Below are 23,857 nucleotides of genomic sequence, written 5' to 3'. Positions count from 1 at the left end.
TCATTTATCTTATGGTTTCTCTGTTTTCCTTATTAACATGCAGTATATTTAATGAAAGTACTCCTGCACTATGCCATTTAAATCATAAAGATAATCAAATAACTTGCTTTAAATGGACCACAACCTAGGTATGACATTGAGGAAATGGCTTTCACATACATTCACCACTGATTGAAAAGCCAAAAATCATCCAGCTGCCACTGAAATTGTTTTAATCTTAATCCACAACTTCACTGCACTTTGAAACACCAAACATTACTTCACAGATGGTTGGTAAATAACTAGAAAGCGTCATTGTGGATTTACCTTTGGAACTAAACAAGCTACAAGATTTGTAATTGAAATCAAAATTTGGAAGCAATTTAAGAACACAGGCAAAAATGGATGCTATTATTGACCATGAACTGAACATAAATAAGTGTTCATTCAGGTAATCTCATTCAATCAACAAAGGAAAAGTAGGGCTAAAAGAAAAATGTTTTCTGATTAAATTGCAGAAACCATTGTGTTTGTTTCTCCTCGTTTCTTTTGCTTGGTTGTCAGTCTTCGTGCATAGTTTTTCATAAATTCTATTGTATTTCTTTATTTTCCTGTAAAAGCCTGCAAGAAAATGAATCTCAATGGTGAAATTCACTGAAGTTACATATATAAGTAATTACATAAAAATACAAACAAACATAAGAAAGGTAAACTACAAGAAAAGTAATAATCCTACACTCTAATCCAACAATGGCTTGTCAAGAGTCCGTTTCTGTGCTATACGGTATGTCTCTGTGAGATTTTATAGATAAGGCCATCTTTGTCTGGAATTTAATGTTGATCTCTGGTACCTCCTGAAAACAGCTAAATAAGCGTCAGCCACAGTATATATTTAGAGTGACATGTAGATGATTCCTTCCCCGAAGAATATCAGTGAACCAATAACAATCCAGTAGCTTCACAGTCTCATACTGACTCAAAATACACGTTAGTTGCCACTGCAAGTTAGCGGTAATGCTGCTGCACATTGACAACAGCTGCTCTCTGAACCAGTATCTGAATGAATCTCCTCAAAGCAGACTGTGGACAGACATTCATATACTACTTCTTCCCAGATGGCCCCTCCCAAATATACAAGGACCTACCTCTCATATCACAATCACTATGCTGCCTCTTCACTCGTCATGTACTGCCAGCCACGGTGAACAGCAATTCTTCTAGCAGGCATATTCTTCCACACGCAATGGAACTGAACAACAATGTCAGCATCCCATATAACAATTACAGCACGGAAACAGGCCATCTCGGCCCTTCTAGTCCTTGCCGAACACTTACTCTCACCTAGTCCCACCGACCTGCACTCAGCCCATAACCCTCCATTCCTTTCCTGTCCATATACCTATCCAATTTTTTTTTAAATGACAATTTCGAACCTGCCTCTACCACTTCTACCGGAAGCTCGTTCCACAAAGCTACCACTCTCTGAGTAAAGAAATTCCCCCTCATGTTACCCTTAAACTTTTGCCCCCTAACTCTCAACTCATGTCCTCTTGTTTGAATCTCCCCTACTCTCAATGGAAAAAGCCTATCCACATCAACTCAATCTATCCCCCTCATACCTTCTACGCTCCAAAGAATAAAGACCTAACTTGTTCAACCTTTCTCTGTAACTTAGGTGCTGAAACCCAGGTAACATTCTAGTAAATCTCCTCTGTACTCTCTGCATTTTGTTGACATCTTTCCTATAATTCGGTAACCAGAACTGTACACAATACTCCAAATTTGGTCTTACCAATGACTTGTACAATTTTAACATTGCATCCCAACTCCTAAACTCAATGTTCTGATTTAGTCCTGATTTATTTTGATTAGTCCTAAAATCCCAATGGTATTCCTTATGTTATATTTTCATTATGCAATTTTGCTATATAACTAGATTGCCAGGAAGGTCTGCGTACTTCCCTGAATGGTTTTACACATAAAGGAAAATAATCAAGATTTTCAGCTCTGTCGCACATACATTAAGGTCTGAACTAAAAATACGAGAGATCAGAAGACACAGGAGCAGAATCAGGCCATTTGGCCCAACGAGTCCACTCCTTCAATCAGAGATGATTTATTATTGCTTTCAAAACATTCTCCTGCCCTCTCCCCATAACCATTAACACCCCAACAAATCAAGAACCTATCAACCTCCGCTTTAAATATATACCACTAACTTGGCCTCTCTCTCACTTCCATCTGCGGCAATTAATTCAACAGATTCAGCACACTCTGGCTAAAGAAATTCCTCCTCATCTCCATTCTAAAGAGATGTTCTTCTATTCTGCTGTGCCCTCTACACCTAGATTTACCCACAAAAGGAAACATCCACTCCATGTCCAAACTAATTAGCATTTTCCATATTCAATATGTTTCAAGGAGATCCCCCCCCCCCCCAATCATTCCTCCAAATTCCAGAGAGCACAGGCCCAGAGAAATCAAACGCTCCTCAGGCATAAACCCTTTCATTCCTGAGATCATTCTCGTGAACCTCCTCTGGATCCCTCCATTGCCAGCATATTCTTTCGTAGATACGGACACAAAATTGCTCAAAATGCAGTCAGACCAATACCTTATAAAGTCTCAGCATTATATCCTTGCAGTTATATTCAAATCCTCCCAAAATGAATGCTCACACTGCATTTGCCATCCTTAACACTGACCATACTCTCAGCTCTCTTCTACACTTTATGTACCTGAAAAAAATGTTGATATCCTTTTTTATATTGTTGGCTAGCTTACCTTCATATTTTATCTTTTTTCTCCTTGTTGCATTTTCAGTTGCCCTTTGCTGTTTTTAAATACTTCCCAATCGTCTAACTTCCCATTAATTTTTGCTATATTGCATGCCTTCTCCAAAGAATATACCTTACCTCATGATTCCATCATAATCTATTCAAAATCAACTGATAATAGATTTTAAGAGAAAATTGTATTTACTGGTACTATATTTTCCATAACCTCTTGAAATGGTTTTAAAGACATTATACAAGAAACAGGCCTACAATACCAGACATTACCTCAGGTGACTTTATAATCACTGGTTGTTTTTACTAATTGCACTTACTTGGAAATCTCTGAAAAAAGTTTTAAAAATTACAGAGGGTCTACAATTTACTGTCAGTCAATAAACTGTAAATAAAACAAAGTGTATGTCTGGACACACAGTAAATAGCTGATTGCGTAAAGCCAATCTACTCATAAAACAAATTCTGTCTAAACACGTTGAGAACAAACAGCCTCTCCAAATGAGAAAGAATATAATTTACTTGGCTAATATCACCAGAAGCTTAGAAGAGTTAGAAGAGCTTAGGAGAATCAATGGCGCCGAACGGCAACTCCTTTGTTTGAATCTTCAGAAACTGCTCTACATCCACCTTTAGTATCTCTATTTTTCCCTTTTTCCCCCCTTTCAGAGTTCTTTTGAAGACCTTGACCTGCATATACGCTGACTACGGTTCTTTGCAGGAATGGGACCCGTTGTCGGGGTTTCACAACTGCTGCTATTTAGTATGCCAAGAGTGCAGCCTAAGAGCTTTTCTTGCCTTTGGAGGTCCAAGATTTTGGGCTCTGGAGATGGGGAGAATCAGAGGTTGCAGGAGATCGATGTGTTGTGGGAAATGGAAGATCTAAGGCTGTGTGCCCAGAGACCCAAGATCTTTGGGCACAGAGCTCGGAAAAAGCAACACAACAGACTTTTAACATCGTAAACCAGTGAGTTATTTGTTAAGTGAGTTCTTTTACCCTTATCAGGGAGAGAGACAGAGCTTGTAGTGTGTCGAATACCAGGTGAATGAGTAGTCTTTGGAGTACTGCAAGTCTGTGTCTTTGATGTTGCTTTGCTCACACTTGAGTGCTCGGGTGGTGGGTGCCGATGCTTCTCAGCTGCCACATACATGCAGGAGGGAGGGCAGCTGGGGGGAGGGTCTTTGGGGATCTAACATTTAACTATCACTCATTTTGGGGGCACTCCTCTTGTTTTGTGGATGGTTGCAAAGAAAAAACATTTCAGCATGTATATTTTGTATACATTTCTCTGATACTAAATGTACCTTTGAAACTGCATTGAGTGAGGAATGTTTTTTTAAAACTGTATAATGAAATAAAATCTCAGTTATTTGTGGCAAAGTGGCAGCAAAATTTGATTGGTAGGGGTACGATCCAATCATTATTGCAATGTCTAGGTATAGAACTGTCATAATACACAATCCAAAATTCAGAAGCTATGAAAGCACTGAAATGCTTTCAATGTATTTTTCCTTTTAAATTTCCTGTGAAATTGATCATCCACACCCAAAGTAATCAGAAAATAACTGAAAAACATTTTAAACACAAGAGATTCTGCAGGTGTAAATTTTGAGCAACACACAAATGCTGGAGAAACTTGGCAGGTCAGGCAGCATCTATGAAGACGAAGAAACAGTCTACGTTTCAGGCTGAGACCCCTTATCAGAACCGGAAAGAAAGGGGGCAGAAGCCAGAATTTTAAAAATGGGGTGGGGGGAGGAGTACAAGTTGGCAGGTGATAGGTGACACCAATTAAGAGATAGGTGGGTAGTTAACTAGGGGAGGACTGCATGATGTGAATAACTGGGATTTGAGAGGTGGAAGAGGTAGACAGTGCAAAGAAGGAATCTGATAGGACAGTGGAGTTATAAGGAAGTAAGTGAGAAACTGGAGGGTGATGGTGAGCAGGTCGTGGGGGTGGGGCAGAGGAAAATGGTGGGAAGGTCAGCAGAATGAGCACTTTCTACTTTTCATAATCTGTGAGAAAACAAACAGCAACAATGCCTCCATTAACATCTTTGCCATCGGGTACTTCGTGAGAATATTAACATATTAGCTGCAGACTGAGCTATGTAGAAGGCAGATGACCAAAGGTTTGTTCAGAAGTAGATTTAAGGACAATTGAGAGGTTGACAAGCATAAAGGTTTCAGGATGAAATTACACAGATTAGAGAAACTGACATTATCATGTCAGTTGAAAATGATACCATAATGCCAGTAAGATATTAAGATAGCAGATATCTCAAAGGATTTAAGATGGAAGAGATTACAGAGATACAAAGGGACTATATCAGAATAGATTTTAACTGCAAAGTCTTTTTCTTTCTTTCTGTCAGTATCATACCTGGTCATTTCTACCAGTCATTCATCTGTAATACTAGCTCAGTCTTTTTTACTTGCTATCAAAAGAGCCTGGTCAGTTAAGCATGACCTAGAGCCTTGCTACTAACACCACGTAAATCAAACAGAAGAGGCACAATCTAAATGCAAGTCATATGACTTGATGGGGTGAAGTCATATGACCTCACCCCAGCAAGTATAGTTCTGGAAAACTGATTTGTTTGATCTCTCTCTGCAATGCTAGAGCTGTTGGGAGTGGTTTAAACTAAATCATACTGTAATCAATCTTTCCAAGAGGATCCCTAACTACAAGATCACTAATTTTACCAGTCTCATTACACAGGACCAAATCTAAGACAGCACATTTCCTTGTAGGTTCAGTAACATGTTCAAGAAAGCCATCACGGATGCATTCTATGAAGTCCTCCTTAAGACTGGCCTGACCAACTTGATTCACCCAATTTATGAGCAAGTTAAAGTCCCCCATGATAACTGCTTTTCCATTTTTACATGCCTCAAATATTTTTGTTTATTGCCTGCGCCACTGTAATGTTATTATTTGGTGGCCAGTCCCTATATACCTCCATCCCCCACCAGGAAGCTCTCCACTTCTTTTTGGATTCCAGTTCCGCTCTACCACCTAGTCTCTCCTCCGTCTAGTGGAATTAGTCCTTACTCTTAATAATTTCTCTTTTGGCTCCTCCCACTTCCTCCAAACCAAAGGTATAGCCATGGGTACCCATATGGGTCCCAGCTATGTCAGCCTTTTTGTTGGCTTCGTGGAACAGTCCACGTTCCAAGCCTATACGGGTATCTGTCCCCCACTTTTCCTTCGCTACATCGACAACTGCTTTGGCGCTGCTTCCTGCACGCATGCTGAGCTCGTTGACTTCATTAACGTTGCCTCCAACTTTCACCCTGCCCTCAAATTTATCTGGTCCATCTCCGACACCTCCCTCCCCTTTCTTGATCTTTCTGTCTCTATCTCTGGAGACAGCTTATTTACTGATACCTACTATAAGCCTACGGACTCTCACAGCTATCTGGACTATTCCTCTTCCCACCCTTTCTCTTGTAAAAATGCCATCCCCTTCTCGCAGTTCCTCTGTCTCTATCGCATCTGCTCTCAGGTTGAGGCTTTTCATTCCAGGACGAAGGAGATGTCTTCCTTTCTTAAAGAAAGGAGCTTCCCTTCCTCCACCATCAACTCCGCTGTCAAATGCATCTCTCCCATTTCACACACATCTGCTCTCACCCCATCCTCCCGTCACCCCACTTGGGATAGGGTTCCCCTTGTCCTCACCTACCACCCCACCAGCCTCCAGGTCCAACATACAATTCTCCGTAACTTCCGCCACCTCCAACAGGATCCCACCACCAAGCACATCTTTCCCTCCACCCTTCTTTCTGCATTCCACAGGGATCGCTCCCTACGCGACTCCCTCGTCCATTCAACCCCCCCATCCCTTCCCACCGATCTCCTTCCTGGCACTTATCCTTGTAAGTGGAACAAGTGCTATACCTGCCCTTACACTTCCTCCCTCACCACCATTCAGGGCCCCAGACAGTCCTTCCAGATGAGGCAACACTTCACCTGTGAGTCAGCTGGTGCTCCCGGTGTGGCCTTTTATATATTGGTGAGACCCGACACACACTGGGAGCGTTTCGCTGAACACCTATGCTCTGTCCGCCAGAGAAAGCAGGATCTCCCAGTGGCCACATATTTTAATTCCATGTCTCATTCCCATTCTGATATGTCTATCCATTGCCTCCTCTACTGTCAAGATGAAGCCACACTCAGGTTGGAGGAACACCACCTTATATTCCGTCTGGGTAGCCTCCAACCTGATGGCATGAACATTGATTTCTCTAACTCCTGTTAATGACCCCCTCCCCTTCTTACCCCATCCCTCATTTATTTATTTATTTATTTCCCCTTTTTGTTCTTTTCTCTCTCTGTCCACCTCACAATCATTCCTTGCCTGCTCTCCATCTCCCTCTGGTGCTCTCCTCCGCTTTTCTTTCTCCCAAGGCCTCCCGTCCCATGACTCTCTCCCTTCTCCAGCTGTGATTCCCTTTTGCCAATCAACTTTCCAGCTCTTAGCTTCATCCCTCCCCCTCCTGTCTTCGCCTATCATTTCGGATCTCTCCCTCCCACTTTCAAATCTCTTACTATCTCTTCTTTCAGTTAGTCCTGACGAAGAGTCTCAGCCCGAAACCTCAACTGTACTTCTTCTTATAGATGCTGCCTGGCCTGCCCCATTCCACCAGGTTTTTGTGTGTGTTGCTTGAACTCCCAACAGTGATTTTTTTTCCCTTTACTATTCCTGATCGCTACCCAGATGGATTCAACATTCTGCTCCTTAGATCTTATACTGTCTCTCACTATCACCCTGATGTCACCTTTATTTCAGAGCACAACCCCACCTCCCTTACCTTCCTGCCTATCCTTCTGTACTACCTGATATACTTGGATATTTAGTACCCAAACCTCTCGATCCTGCAACGACGTCTCTTTAAAATCATACCCCTTTTTGTACTGATTTGTGCCACAATTTCACTGACCTTGTTTCAAATACCACAGGCATTCAGATAATGTGATCTTACACTCATTGTGCTTTTAAAATCTTGTAATCTTTTACTCTTTTGCACTTGACTTTACTTCACTCCGCTCTTAATTTTCTCTTTTTTATCTTTTGCTTTTATTTTACCTCTATCCACACTTTTTTATTTTAACCATACTTCTCCAATCTGTTGAACCCACCTCCTACTATTTAGTTTAAAGCCCTATCCACAGCCTTAATTTTGTGATTCACTAGGATCCAGATCCCATCACAGTTCAGGTGGAGCCCGTCCCACTGGTACAGCTCCTTCCTGGTGCCAATTTCTCATGAACTCAAACCCACTTCTCCCACATCAATCCTTGAGCTACGCATTTAACTCCCTAATTTTCTTGACCGTAAGCCAATTTGCATGTGGCTCAGGTAGTAATCCAGAAATTACCACCTTTTGGTTCTGCTTTTTAATTTACTGGAACTGGAGTGATAGTGCTGAGGAAGGAGGTAGTTGGTTTACAAACAAAAGCAGTCTACAGGGAGACTCCTGGCAAGGAGTGTCTGGTAAGGCAACATTGCAGTCAACAGGACAGACAAAAATCAAAAAGAGTGAATACAGGACTGAATGTGCTACATTTGAATGCACACAGTATACAGAACGAGGTAAATGAACTCGTGACACAGTTGAGGATTGGCATGCATGACGTTGTAGGCATCACTGAATCACGACTGAAGGAAAACCATAACCGGAGGCTTAACGTCCAAGGACACATACTGTATCGAAAGGACAACAGGTATGTAGCGGGGGTGGCATGGCCCTGTTGGTAAAAAGTTACATCAAATCATTAGTAAGAGATGGGTTAGAGGATATTGAATCGTGAGTAGATCAAAGGAACTGCAAGGACAAAAAGAGCCTGATGGGAGTGGTATACAAACTTCAAACAATAACAAGGATGTGGCTTACAAATTACAATGGGAGTTAGAAAATACATATCAAATAGTTACAAAAGTTGCAATGTTACAATAGTCATGAGGGTTTTCAATATGCAGGTAGATTGGGGGAAAAAAAAAGGTTGTTGCTGGATCCCAAAAGGGGTTGTTTCTAGAATGCCTACAAGATGGCTTTTTAGAACATTGAGGTTGAGCCCACTGGTGGACCAGCTGCTCTGGATTGGGTGTTGTGCAATGAAGCAGAATCGATTAGAAAGCTCAAGGTAAAAGAACCCTTGGGGAAAGTGATCATAATATGATCAAATTCACCCTGAAAATTGAGAAGGAGAAGCTTAAGTCAGATTTATCCATATTGCAATGGAGTAAAGGGAATTACAGAGGCACGAACAATTGGAAAAGAACACCAGCAGGGATGATGGCGGAGGAGCTATGGCTGAAATTCCTGGAAACAATTCGGAAGAAGTATTGCATCCCAAAAAGGAAGGAGTATTCAAAAGGCAAGATGACACAACCATGGCAAAGAAGAGAAGTCAAAGCCAACATAAAAGCCAAACAGAGGGCATAAAATAGAGCGAAAATTACTAGAAAGTTAGAGTACTGGGAAGATTTTAAACACCAATGGAAGGCAACAAAAAAACTAATTAAGAAAAGATGGAATACAAAAGTAAGCTGGCCAATAATATTAAAGAAGATACCCAAAGTTTCTTCAGATACATAAAATATAAAAGAGAGGCGAGAGTGGAAATCAGACCACTGGAAAACGATGCTGGAGAGGTAGTAATAGGGGATAAGGAAATATTGGACAAACTGAATAAGTAGTTTGTCTCTTATTCACACTAGTGTCTTAAGACACTAGCAGTATGGTGGAATCTCCAGGTATCAAGGGTCAGACTGAATGTAAAGTTACCATTACTAGAAAGAAGGTTCTTGGAAAACTGAAAGGTCTGCAGGTACAAACGTTTGTACATAAATACCAGGACGAGAAGGTGTACACCTCAGAATTTTGAAAGAGGTGGCTGAAGAGATTGTGGAGGTATTAATAATCTTTCAAGAAAGACTGGATTCTGGAATGGTTGCAAAAGACTAGAAAATTGTGTACGTGACTCCACTCTTCAAGCAGGGAGAGGGGCAAGAGAAAGGAAACTATAGGCCAGCAAGTCTGACCTCAGTGGTTGAGAAGATGCTGGAGTCAATTATCAAAGATCTGGTTTCAGTGTATTTGGAGGCATATGATAAAATAGGCCATAGTCAGGATGGTTTCTCAAGAGAAAATCTTGCCTGACAAATCTTTTGGAATTCTTCGAAGAAACAACAAACAGAAAAGACACTAGTCTTTTGTTCCCGGGAAGGCGGGACCTTTTCCGACGGGACAGGTTGCACCTGAACTGGAGGGCAACAAACGTCCTTGCAGGAAGGTTTGTTAGTGCTGCTCCGGGGGGGGGGGGGGGGGGGGGTTAAACTAGTTCTGCAGGGGGAGGGGAACCAGAGTGTTAGAGCAGATGGTGAAGTGGAGGAGGATAAAGGTCATGTAAGAGCTGCAAGTATAGTGCATGGAGTAAAGCCCAATCTAACATATAAGGAGGCTTTGAGGAAAGAGAAACAGAATAAAGGGTGTAAAGGTAGTAAGGTAGAAGGGCTAAAGTGTGTGTACTTCAATGCAAGAAGCATTAGGAACAAAGATGATGAACTGAGAGCTTGGATACATACATAGAATTATGATGTAGTGGCCACTACAGAGACATGGCTGGCACCTGAGCAGGAATGGATTCTCAATATTCCTGGATTTCAGTGCTTTAAAAGGGATAGAGACGGGGGGGAGGGGGAGGAGGGTGGCATTACTGGTCAGGGATACTATTACAGCTACAGAAAGGTTGGGTAATGTAGCAGGATTCTCTTTTGAGTCAGTATGGGTGGAAGTCAGGAACAGGAAGGGAGCAGTTACTCTATTGGGAGTATTCTATAGGCCCCCTGGTAGCAGCAGAGATACTGAGGAGCACATTGGGAGGCAGATTTTGGAAAGGTGCAAAAATAACAGAGTTGTTATCATGGGTGACTTTAACGTCCCTAATATTGACTGGCACCTGATTAGTCCCAATGGTTTAGACGGGGCAGAGTTTGTTAAGTGCGTCCAGGACGGATTCCTGTCACAATATGTTGACAGGCTGACTAGGAGGAATGCCATACTAGATCTAGTATTAGATAACGAACCGGGTCAGGTCACAGATCTCTCAGTGGGTGAGCATCTGGGGGACAGTGACCATCATGGAAAAGGATGGAATCAGAGAGGACAGGAAAATTTTTAACTGGAGAAGGGCAAATTATGAGGCTATAAGACTAGAACTTGCGGGTGTGAATTGGGATGATGTTTTTGCAAGGAGATGTACTATGGACATATGGTCGATGTTTAGGGATCTCTTGCAGGATGTTAGGGATAAATTTGTCCCGGTGAGGAAGATAAAGAATGGTAGGGTGAAGGAACCATGGGTGACAGGTGAGATGGAGAATCTAGTCAGATGGAAGAAGGCAGCATACGTGAGGTTTAGGAAGCAAGGATCAGATGGGTCTATTGAGGAATATAGGGTAGCAAGAAAGGAGCTTAAGAAGGGGCTGAGGAGAGCAAGAAGGGGGCATGAGAAGGCCTTGGCGAGCAGGATAAAGGAAAACCCCAAGACATTCTTCAATTATGTGGAGAACAAAAGGTTGGCAGGAGTTAAGATAGGACTGATTAAAGATAAAGATGGTAAGATGTGCCTGGAGGCTGTGGAAGTGAGCAAGGTCCTCAATGAATGCTTCTCTTCGGTATTCACCACTGAGAGGGAACTTGATGATGGTGAGGACAATATGAGTGAGGTTGATGTTCTGGAGCATGTTGATATTAAGGCCGAAGAGGTGTTAGAGTTGTTAAAATACATTAAGACAGATAAGTCCCCGGGGCTGACGGAATATTTCCCAGGCTGCTCCACGAGGTGAGGGAAGAGACTGCTGAGCCTCTGGCTAGGATTTTTATGTCCTTGTTGTCCACGGGAATGGTACTGGAGGAATGGAGGGAGATGAATGTTGTCCCCTTGTTCAAAAAAGGTAGCAGGGATAGTCTGGGTAACTATAGACCAGTGAGCCTTATGTCTGTGGTGGGAAAGCTGTTGGAAAACATTCTTAGAGATAGAATCCATGGACATTTAGAGAATCATGGTCTGATCAGGGACAGTCAGCATGGCTTTGTGAAGGGCAGATCATGTCTAACAAGCCTGATAGAGTGCTTTGAGGAGCTGACCAGGCATATAGATGAGGGTTGTGCAGTGTATGTGACCTACATGGATTTTAGTAAGGCATTTGATAAGGTTCCACACGGTAGGCTTATTAAGAAAGTCAGAAGGCATGGGATCCAGGGAGGTTTGTCCAGGTGGATTCAGAATTGGCTTGCCTGCAGAAAGCAGAGGATCGTGGCAGAGGGAGTACATTCAGATTGGAGGGTTGTGACTAGTGGTGTCCACAAGGATCGGTTCTGGGACCTCTAATTTTCGTGATTTTTAGTAATGCCCTGGATGTGGGGGTGGAAGGGTGGAATGGCAAGTTTGCAGACGACACAAAGGTTGGTGGTGTTGTGGATGGTGTAGAGGATTGTCTAAGTTTGCAGAGAGACATTGATAGGATGCAGAAGTGGGCTGAGAAGTGGCAGATGGAGTTCAACCCGGAGAAGTGTGAGATGGTACACTTTGGAAGGACAATCTACAAGGCAGAATACAAAGTAAATGGCAGGATACTTGGGAGCGGGGAGGAGCAGAGGGATCTGGGGGTATATGTCCACAGATCACTGAAAGTTGCCTCACAGGTAGATAGGGTGGTTAAGAAAGCTTATGGAGTGTTAGCTTTCATAAGTCGAGGGATAGAGTTTAAGAGTCGCGGGGTAATGATGCAGCTCTATAAAAGTTTGTTCAGGCCACACTTGGAGTACTGTGCCCAGTTCTGGTCGCCTCACTATAGGAAGGATATGGAAGCACTGGAAAGGGTACAGAGGAGATTTACCAGGATGCTGCCTGGTTTAGAGAGTGTGCATTATAATCAGAGATTAAGGGAGCTAGGACTTTACTCTCTGGTGAGGAGGATGAGGGGAGACATGATAGAGGTATACAAGATATTAAGAGGAATAGATAGAGTGGACAGCCAGCGCCTCTTCCCCAGGGCACCACTGCTGAATACAAGAGGACATGGCTTTAAGGTCAGGGGTGGAAAGTTCAAGGGGGATATTAGAGGAATGTTTTTTACTCAGAGAGTGTTTGATGCGTGGAATGTACTGCCTGAGTCACTGGTGGAGGCAGATACACCAGTGAAATTTAAGAGACTACTAGACAGGTATATGGAGGAATTTAAAGTGGGTGATATATGGGAGGCAGGGTTTAAGGGTCAGCACAACATTGTGGGCCAAAGGGACTTTACTGTGCTGAATTGTTCTATGTTCTATGTAGGACAAAGGAGAATCAGTTGATGTAGAGCACTTGGATTTTCAGAAGACTTTTGACAAGGTGCCACACATGAGGCTGCTTAACAAGTTAAGAGCCCATGGTATTACAGGAAAGATCCCAGCAAGGATAAAGCAGTGGTTGATTGGCAGGAGCCTTTTTTGGTTGGCTGCCAGTAACCAGTGATGTTGGGACCACTTCTTTTTACATTACATGTCACTGCCTTGGATGATGGATTGATAGCTTTGTGGCAAGGTTTTCAGTGGAAGGACAGGTAGTTATGAGGAAGTAGAGAGACTACAGAAGGGCTTAAACAGATAAGGAGAATTGGCAAAAAAGTGGCAGATGGAATACAGTGTCGGGAAGTGTATGGTCATGCAGTTTGGTAGAAGAAATAAAAGGCAAGACTATTTTCCAAAAGAAGAAAAAATTCAAAAAGTTGAGGTGCAAATGGACTTGGGAGTTCTCATGCAAGACTCCCTAATGGTTAATTTGCGGGCTGAGTCTGTGGTGAGGAAGGCAAGTGCGATGTTTGTATTCATTTCAAGAAGACTAAAAATATAAATGCAAAGATGAGGGTTGAGGCTTTATAAATGACAAGTGAGGCCTCTCTTTAGAGTATTGTGAGCAGTTTTGGGCCTCTAATCTTAGAAAGGATGTGCTGACACTGGAGAGAGTTCTAAAGGGTTCACAAAAATGATTCCAGGATTGAACAGTTTGCATATATACAGCAATTGATGGCTCTGGGCCTGTATTCGCTAGAATTCAATAGAATGAGAGGTGACCTCATTGAAACTTAACAAATAGTGAAAGGGCTTGATAAAATGGATGTGGAGAGGTTACTTCCTATGGTGAGAGAATCTAGGACCAGAGGACACAGCCTCAGAACACAGGGGACACACAGAAAATGCTGGAGGAATTCAGCAGGCCAGGTAGCATCTATGAAAAAGAGTAGAGTTGACTTTCCGGGTTGAAACCATTCATCAGGACTAGCTAAAAGATGAGGAGTCGGAGTAAGAAAGTGACAGGAGCAAAGGAAGAATACAAAGATGTCCTTTTAGAATGTTGGAAAGGAATTTCTTTAGCCAGAGAGTGGTGAATCTGTGGAATTCGTTGCCATGGGCAGCTGTGAAGGTCAAGTCTTTCAGAATATTTAGGCAGAAGATGATAGATTACTGATTGGTCAAGGCATGAAGGGATATGGGGAGAAGGCAGGAAATTGGGGCTGAGAGGAAAAAGGATCAGCCATGATGAAATGGCCGAGCAGACTCAATGGACCAAATAGCCTAATTCTGCCCCTATATCCTATGGTCTTATACTGACCTACTGCGTACATTCAGCTTCTGCTTTTGATTTCAGAATTTCAGTGCATTGCTTTAAATGCAGACAACAGGAATTGTGAATAATGTGAATGCATTGAGTTAGTTCAACAACAATTCCTTGTACTTGACGTGTTGTATCTAATTTCTATGGATTTGAAGTGAGTCAAAGCAGGAAAAGATGAAACCATGTGGACACTGGTCTTATGTGAGAGGCAGTTCCAAAGTTGACGACCTTGTTGGCAATCTTGATATGAAAAAAATTAAAGGGTGAGAAGTTTGGTGGCTCTTCAGAAAATTATCACCTTAACTTAAAGGAGTTCAACATGCATTGGCATCAAACATGACATTAATACACAAACAAAAAGGATTGGCATTTCCATCCAGAGTAGCATATCTAAGTACTGGAGAATATTTATGTCAAATAGTTGTCTGCAATTGCATGGTTCTCACAAATATTAAAAGTGACAGTACTTTGGTGCAATAAAATTCAACAGAAACCACTGGATCCTTAGGAAGCAACAATCTTAGACAATTTATTTTAATGCCATTTTCATCAACTTCATCGCCTTCATCAGAATAACTGACGAGTGCAAGAATAAGGGACCATACCCAAAATACCCATTCCTGAACATCATCTGCAAAAACCATTGAATATCAACATTTTGGAACAGGGTTCCTTGTTGTTCTTGAATACCGGCTTCAGATTCAGTACCCAATTAAGCAATGAATATTAAACACTCTACTCACAGGCAAAAGCCAATCTTCCCTTCGTCCAGGTCTATCACACAAGTCACAATATCTCCAGCTGCCCAAGCCTGAAAAAAAAATGAAGTATAGACAATAGTTTGCAAAGAAAACTAAATTTGCTTTAACATTCCATTGTCAGATACTAGATGTCAATCATCTCGCCATATCATGATTGAGTGTGGCAAAGGTACAGGCTGAGCAGGAAATTGCTCAGCCTTGGTCATCAGCACACTAGAACCAAGGTCACGCCAAGCTCAGTCATTTATCCGGCTCTTTGAACCCCAACATCCAGCAACCCCCGACAACCCCAATTTAACCATAACCTAATCAAGAGACAATTTACAATGACCAGTTAACCTATTTGGTACACCTTTAGACTGGGGAAGGACAGTGGAGGGCCCAGAGAAAACCCAGGCATTCCACCGGGAGAAGGTTACAGAAGACACTGAGAAGGAACTCCAAACTCCAATGCCACGAACTGTAGTAGTGTCACACTAACCACTACGCTACAGTAGTGAGGTGCAGTATGTGAAGCACATAAGCACACTCAGAGTCTGAGCTGCAAGTGATCATTGACTCCTCCTCTGTAGTTTACAAGAGAGTGTGCATCACAGAGAATATCTGTAAAACAAATATTTTATCAAGCAAGCAATGTAACCCTGAAAACAATTCACCACATTCTTCAGTACACCAAGCACAATCTCTGCCAATCTTGGGGGGGGGGGGGGGTGGAAATGTTTAGAGATTATGACAGCAAACTCATTGTCTACTGGGCAGCAATGGTCAACACACTCCCACCCTCCCATAAGCTTCCAGAACCTGGAGAAAGATGAAGGCAAAAATGAGGATGAAGAGAGAATAGACAATATTTGGTAACTAAAAGAAAGTAAAAGGATTGGATGTAGAAAAGAAGATAGAGTGAGCACAAGAGTGCACACCTGCAGAAGTAGAAAGAGATAGCATGCACATTTATGGAAGTAAAAAAACAAAAAATATGACAAATTTATTTATCTTAACGCTGACACATACTGAACTCTAAATCCACAAGTCACTTACTTTCCCATAATTAGTGGTGGTAACATTCCACTTGCGAACTCTATTTCCATCATATGCATAAGAATCTGAGGTGTCACCGACCCCCTCCTGTTGAGTAGACAAGCAAGCATCAACAACATATACTGGCAATTTCTGAAGCAGCAAGAAAACTGTCAAACAAAACTGCTTTATACACACATTTTGTTGTAGTCTGAGCATCTTAATGTACTGTGACAAATAAATAAGCATCCTGACTACAGAAAGAGTACAGAGTAAAGCTTGCAAATACTGCCACTAACCTTTCAGTTCCCACCTTTAATTCCAGATTTTACACTGAATTACCCATAACCATATTGTGAAGTACCTGAAATTTCCTCTGATTTACTTACCATAGCTTAGTGTTCCAGGAATGCTACACCTATCAGCGGCATTTATATATTTCCAGATGCATCGCATATGTCAGTCAAGCAAATCTCACAACAGTGCAATTCAATTGTTAATTAATTAGTACGTGTGTGCTTTAATCATAATCAAACACATTCCCCAGTGGTTGTTGTGAAATAATAGAAGCACAGTAGCATAGCAGTTAGCATAACAGCGCTAATGACACAGTTCAATTGTGCCACTGTCTGTAAGGAGTTTGTACATTCTACCCATGACTGTGAGTTTCGTCTGCATGTTCTGGCTTCTCCCACATTTCAAAAAAGATGTACAATTTAGTACAGTAATTGCTCATATGGGTGTAATTGGGTGATGTAGGCTCATTAGGCCCAAAGGGCCTGTTATTGTGCTGAATTCCTAAATAAATAAAATGAAATAAATTAACCATAGTCAAATAGCTATGAACAACCTCTGTAAAACAGTGTGAAAATTAATCTCATCGATTTCAATAATCTTTAAACTTCAAAAATACTGCAGAGGCTGGAAACCTGGAACAAAAACAAACAACCTGGAACCTGGCTCAAAACCACAGCCAGTCAGACAGCATCTGTAGAAAGAGAAACAGTCAACAATTCAAGTCTATGGTCTGACAAAGAGCTGCAGACCCAGCATGTTAACAGCTTCTCCTTCTACAACTGCCTGGTCTGCTGAGGTTTTTTAGTGTTTTTTAAAATTTTTTGTTTCAGTAACACTTCATTCTCAACACATGAGCTTGGCTGGAAAGGCCAGAATGTAACATCCATCCCTGATTGTCCTTGAGAAGGATGATGTGTGCTGGACACATTCCACTGCTTTCTCTGTGATTAAGGTATTCCAGTGCTTTAACTGCCACCACAATACACCTGTACTTGCGGTTGAGTATACTTAAGAAAGTGGATCCGGTAGCAGTTAAGTGGGTCACTTTGTGCTTCTTGGCACTGCACTTCATGTTGTTACTTACACACATCCAGGCAAATTACACCATGCAGATGGTGGACAGAATTTGAGGAGTCAAGCAAAACAGGTACTACAGGCTTCTTAGTCTCTCAGATGTTCCTGATATCTTAACATTAACATGGCTAATCCAATAAGTTTCTATTCCTAGGACAATGGTGGTCAGGAAGCTAATGGTGGTAACATCATTGTCTGTCCAGGGGTAGTGGCTAAAATCCCTCTTGTAGGATCTTAACATTATCTGGCACTCGACAAATCAAAAGGCAGATCGAATAAGTGGAAGAAGACTGCAAATTATTGAAGCACAGAGGGATCTAGTTGTTCTTCTGCATGAATTGTAAAAGATTATCAGGCAGGTACAGAAACAAGAGGCCAAATGGTATATTGACCTTTATAGTAAAAAAGGATAGAGCTTAGAAATAGGAAAGCTTTGTCACAACTGCTCAGGGTGTTGTTGAGGTCTGAAGTACCGCACACAACTCTGGTCACCTTATTCACTTTAGAGATTCACCAGGCTAATTCCTGGGATGAGAGGATAGGTCTTTGGAATTTAGACAAATGAAGGGTGATCTTATTGAAAGATGAAAGAAACCAACGGAGCTTGACAGGGTAGATATCATGATACTTTCACACGTGGATTAGTCTATAACTGCTTTTATAAAGTCCATGACAACTGTGGCGCATTCATTCAATCCTATGACGAGCCCTTGAATAGGGTCCAGTCCACCAACTGAAAGCAATCCCGTAGCTACTCCTCTGCCTCCTGTGACCACCTTCTTTGTTGCCCTTATTTCTGGAGTCTTGCTCTTCAGCTTCTGCCTGTATGCAGGTAGGAGGAGGACAGCCAGATGTCAGATTTTCTGAAACGCAGTCTAGGGATGGAATGGTAGGCATTCCTAATTGTAGTCAAATGTGTTGGGGCCCTGGTGCTGCAGGTGATATGCAGATGACAACTGGGCATATATTTCTTCCAACAAGCCTGATTGAAGTCTTCTACAATGATCTGAAAGGCATCAGAGTAGGTGGTTTCTTGTTTGCTAATCGTTGCATTCAATAACTCAAGTGCATGCCTAACATCAGCCTTTGGTGGTACGTAAACATATGTGGTTAAGGGCAGAATGAACAAACTCCTCAAAAAAGGCAGTGGTAATCGAACTGAGGTTGCTGGCACTGCAATAGAGTTACACTAACTGCTGTACTACCATGCCACCCAAAATATTACTCAGACTTTTGCTCTCTACCTATTCCATTTTATCATTTCCCATATTAATAGCTTTCTCTTCACCATTGTCTGTGCTTGGTTTACTACATCTTTGCTATTTTGACCGCTTTCCTCGAGTAATTATTTTTAAATTGTCTGTTGTTCTCACAGACGTACTCACTAATACACTTACAAGGATACAAAGTACATTTATTATCAAGGAATGTATAAATTATATACCCTGAGATTTATTACTACACTGCAGGTCCTCACTACAGAAAGGATGTGAATACTATAGAGAGATTGCAGAGGAGATTTACAAGGATGTTGCCTGGATTGGAGGGTGTACCTTATGAAAATAGGTTGAGTGAACTTGGCCTTTTCTCCTTGGAGCGATGGAGAATGAGAGGTGACCTGATAAAGTTGTATAAGATGATGAGGGGTATTGATCATCTGGATAGCCAGAGGCTTTCTCCCAGGGCCGAAATGGCTAACATGAGGGCATGTAGTTTTAAGGTACTTGGAAACAGATACCAAGGAGATGTCAAGGGCAAGTTTTTCCACAGCTGGTGGTGGTGGTGGAGGCGGATACGATAGGGTCTTTTAAGAGATTCTTAGATAGGTACATGGAGCTTAGAAAAATAGAGAGCTATACAGGTATGGAAATCCTAGGCAGTTTCTGGAATAGGTTACATGGTCAGCACAACATTGTGGGCCGAGGGCCTGTAATGTGCTGGAGTTTTTTGTGTTTCTTACAGGCAGCCACAAAGCAAGAAACCCAAAAGAACCCAATTTTTAAAAAAAACCATAACCACTGCACAGGGATAGAGGGAAACAAGCTACACACACATCATGCAAACAAAAGGAGCAAATAAGATTATTCTGAACTAGAATGAGTCCTTAGATTTGCTCCCAGAGCAGCCAGAGTAGGCTCAAGCCTCAATCTCAGTTCACAAAACCCGCAGAGACGACAGCCACTGGAGCAGTTCACAGCCTTGGCACCGCAGAGAGAGGAATGAACATTGCTGGAGAGCAAGCAAAAACAACCTGATCCTCGCCTCTGGTCCTAACATCCAAGCTTCCCAGTCTAGCTGGACCAGCATTTAAATTGTCCAAGCATCAGGCAGTCTCTCACTCTAGGACCCAGATCCCAGAGCAGCGACACGTTTGGGCTGCACAGCCTTAAGCCATTCTCGATCAAACCAAATCGGCTCAGTGCTTGGAGTGATCCAACCTTACACCTGGGTTAGGTGGACAGGCATTGAAACTCTTCCACATCGACTCCTCTCCAAATCACTCTCTCCATCTCCAAGAGCAGCACCAACTCCACCTGCAAACCCATCTTGAACACGTTGGTCCTGGCTTTGTGATGCACCGCCCAGCCCGTCTTCAAACGTGGCCCTAATTTGGTTCAGTACGGTGCCAGATGCCTATGAACTATTGCTACCAGACAAGTCTTTGAGTACCTATTCAATTCTTTAATAATTACGCTGCTGTTCCCCCATGAATTAATCACCCTCATCAATCACCTCTACATTAGCCACAATCAGCCACATCTCTCAATTTTCTGTAATACATTTATCCCAGTGATGCCTGCAAAAACAGAGTTAATCGAAGTCAAACACAGCAACTCATGTTACTCACAGAAACTCATTTGCAACTATTCAACAATAAATATATGCCTATGTATACTCTCTCTATACCCATGACTGTGTGGCTAGGCATAGCTCAAATATCATCTATAAATTTGCTGACGATACAACCATTGTTGGCAGAATCTCAGGTGGTGACAAAAGGGCGTACAGGAGTGAGATATGCCAACTAGTGGAGTGGAGTTGCAGCAACAACCTAGCACTCAAAGTCAGTAAGACCAAAGAGCTGATTGTGGACTTCAGGAAGGGTAAGATGAAGGAACACATACCAATCCTCATAGAGGGAGCAGAAGTGGAGAGAGTGAGCAGCTTCAAGTTCTTGGGTGATAAGATCTCTGTGGATCTAACCTGGTCCCATCATGTCAATGTAGTTATAAAGAAGGCAAGACAGTGGCTATACTTTAATAGGAGTTTAAGGAGATTTGGCATGTCAACAAATGCACTCAAAAACTTCTAAAGTTGTACTGTGGAGAGCATTCTGACAGACTGCATCACTGTCTGGTATGGAGAGGCTACTGCACAGGACCAAAGCAAGCTGAAGAAGGTTGTAAATCTAGTCAGCTCCATCTTGGGCACTAGCCTACAAAGTACCCAGGACATCTTCAGGGAGTGGTGTCTCAGAAAAGCAGCATCCATTATGAAGAATCTCCAGAACCCAGGGTATGCCCTTTTCTCACTGTTACCTTCAGGTAGGAGGTACAGAAGCCTGAAGGCACACACTCAGCGATTCAGGAATAGCTTCTTCACCTCTTCCATCCAATTTATAAATGGACAGTGAAGCTTTGGACACTAGCTCATTTTTTTAAAATATAGAGTATTTGTTTTTGCACGATTTTTTAAATCTATTCAATATATGTAATTGAGTTACTTGTTTATTTATTATTATGTTTTATTTTATATATTATTATTTTTTTCTCTCTGCTAGATTACGTATTGAATTGAACTGCTGCTGCTAAGTTAACAAATTTCATGTCACATGCCGGTGATAATAAACCTGATTCTGAATACCCAAGGAGAAATTCCACTTCCTCCCACATTTCCCAAGCTAAATTAATGAGGGTAGCATAAATTGAAATGAAGTTTTCTATCCTTCAACTCAGTGAGAACAAGCATTGAATATTTGATTCTTGTCAGCAAACGATCAAATGTAGAATATACAACAGTACACCACAGGAACAGGCCCTTTGGCCTACAATATTGTGCCAAACTAATTAAACTAGTAACTAAATGCCTAATTAAATAAACTATTCCATCTGCTTACACATTGTGCCTATTCCTCTGCTTTCTGCACATTCTGTGCCTACTTTAGAGCTTCTTAACTGCTTCTATCATATTTGCCTCCATTACCTCCCTGGCAGCGCATTCCAGACACCCACCAGTCTCTGTAAAAATAAAAATTCTTGCCCCACTCATCTATTTGAATTTAGCCCCTTTCACCTTAAATGCATTTCAGCCCTAAGAAAAATATACTGACTCTATTATATGCCTCTCATAACCTTATAACTTCTATCAAATCACTGCTCAGCCACCATCACTTCAGGAAACAACCAATTTACCTAATTTTTCCTTATAGCACATGCCCACTAATCCAGATTCTACATGTATAACAAAATATTAAAATTATTAGCTGTATCCCATGAATAGGGGAATTCTACATAAAGTTTTGAAATATTTGATTTTCCATTCTGCAGTTGTATCCATAATCTCCCACTGTGTACGTAAGGTTATCCATATGAAGTTGATGTAACTCAATGCTAGACAAAGAAGCCAGAGAGATGTGGCTTCTCCACTTGTGGTGAAGATTTTCAGCTAGCAGCTTTTGATCTGTTCCCTATATAAGTTCACAGCCTCAAAATATAAAAACATCCCTTTAGAACAAAGGAAGAATTTCTATAGCTAGAAGATGGTGTTTCTGTGGAATTCATTGCCACACATGGCTGTGGATGCCAAGCATTTGGTATATTTAAATTGGAGGTTGATAGGTTCTTAATTAGTAAAGGCATCAAAAGCAGGAGAACAGGATAGAGGGGGAAAAGAAATCAGCCATGATCAAATGCAGGAGCAGACATTATGGGCAGTTGTGCTGATGCTTGCATTTTCAGCAGCTGAATACAGTTGACAGTTCAGCCAGCAGCCTCTCTACATTTCTGGTTGTCATCCAGTTAAATGACACAATACATCTGGTCTTGCTTGTGCTGAGGCTTACAGCTGATGGTTATTGGTGCATGTAAATGTCCCTTGCCTCAAATGCCATCTTAATATAAATATAACAGAAACTGTACACAACAAACCCACGCTAGGTTTGTCCCTATCGTTATTATGTTGAAATAACAACCTGCCAAGTCAATCCATAAGATGTAGGAGCAGAGTTAGGCATTTTGGTCCATTGTGTCTGCTCCTGCATTTGATCATGGCTGATTTCTTTTCCCCCTCTACCCTGTTCTCCTGCCTTTGATGACTTTACTAATCAAGAACCTATCAACCTCAACTGCACATAATGTGTAATCTCTGTATCCCTAATACCAGGTAGCTTATTTATGTTGGGTCTTACAATTTTCTAGCAACAGTCCCCACATACGTGAAGCTCAGAGCCAGTGCACTTACAAGTCAACCTGGGCAGCTATCATGGTAATTTACTTTCCCAACTGCAGTTCTATTACTGCTTCACACTGGTTTGGTGAAAGTTCAAGCAAACATACTTTGCTGGGTTGGGCTCTCAGTGCAAACACCAACTGCTCTACTGAAATAGATACTGTGATTGCCTGGGTAAGCAAATTTTCAGCTGGAGGTCGACGATGTCAGTAACATCCAGATTAATGAAGCGGGGGAAGCACAGCATCATGGGAAGTCCATATTAAGCTACGATGATCTCCAAGCTGTATTCGGAACTGTTCAAACAACAGATCTGACCCTGATGTGCCCCTTCCACAGATTAATAATTGTTTTTAATCACATCTGCACAATTATGTTCTAATGAACATCAACAGCATGGACATCCAGAGACATCTTCTGGAAAAGAAAATTAATTAACTGAATTAACAGGCATCAAAACTGCCTTCCATGGCCTACCTCACTGACGTGCATGCCAGTCCTGTAATGCCAATCTAATCTTATTTCTATTCTTCAACATATAAAATTTAAAATTATTGAAGTATAAAATGGGCTTTAATTTAAAGTACTTTTTACTACAATTTGGGGAAATTTTACTGATCAATAGAAATCACTAAATAAAACAAAATAAAAACATAATCATCTAGATTGTTGATACAGATGATTAACAACAATAGGCATGCAGGACAGCTCTCTGCAACACACTATTAGTCACAAGCTTCAAGTCAGAGAGGGAACTATCTCCTACCACTTGCTAGATTCTCCCACAAAGCCAATGTTGAATCAAATATATTACCTCATCCTG

General features: G+C 41.7%; 1 protein-coding gene across 2 annotated transcripts in view; it reads right to left on the bottom strand.

Moving 5' to 3' along the window:
- LOC132377967 (E3 ubiquitin-protein ligase RNF123) overlaps positions 1-23,857 on the bottom strand; it is a 428,887-nt gene that overhangs the window by 347,062 nt on the left and 57,968 nt on the right. For both annotated transcript variants that reach the window (XM_059944516.1, XM_059944515.1), the window contains 2 exons: positions 16,237-16,323; positions 15,181-15,248 (listed from right to left, as the gene is read on the bottom strand). In XM_059944516.1, coding sequence (XP_059800499.1) covers positions 15,181-15,248; positions 16,237-16,323 — 155 coding nt within the window. The remainder of the gene's footprint in view (positions 1-15,180; positions 15,249-16,236; positions 16,324-23,857) is intronic.

This window comes from Hypanus sabinus, chromosome 19 (genome assembly GCF_030144855.1).
Source record: "Hypanus sabinus isolate sHypSab1 chromosome 19, sHypSab1.hap1, whole genome shotgun sequence".
NCBI lineage: Eukaryota > Metazoa > Chordata > Chondrichthyes > Myliobatiformes > Dasyatidae > Hypanus > Hypanus sabinus.
Note: the sequence above shows the minus strand (reverse complement) of the source record. Positions and strands in the feature narration are given on the sequence as shown.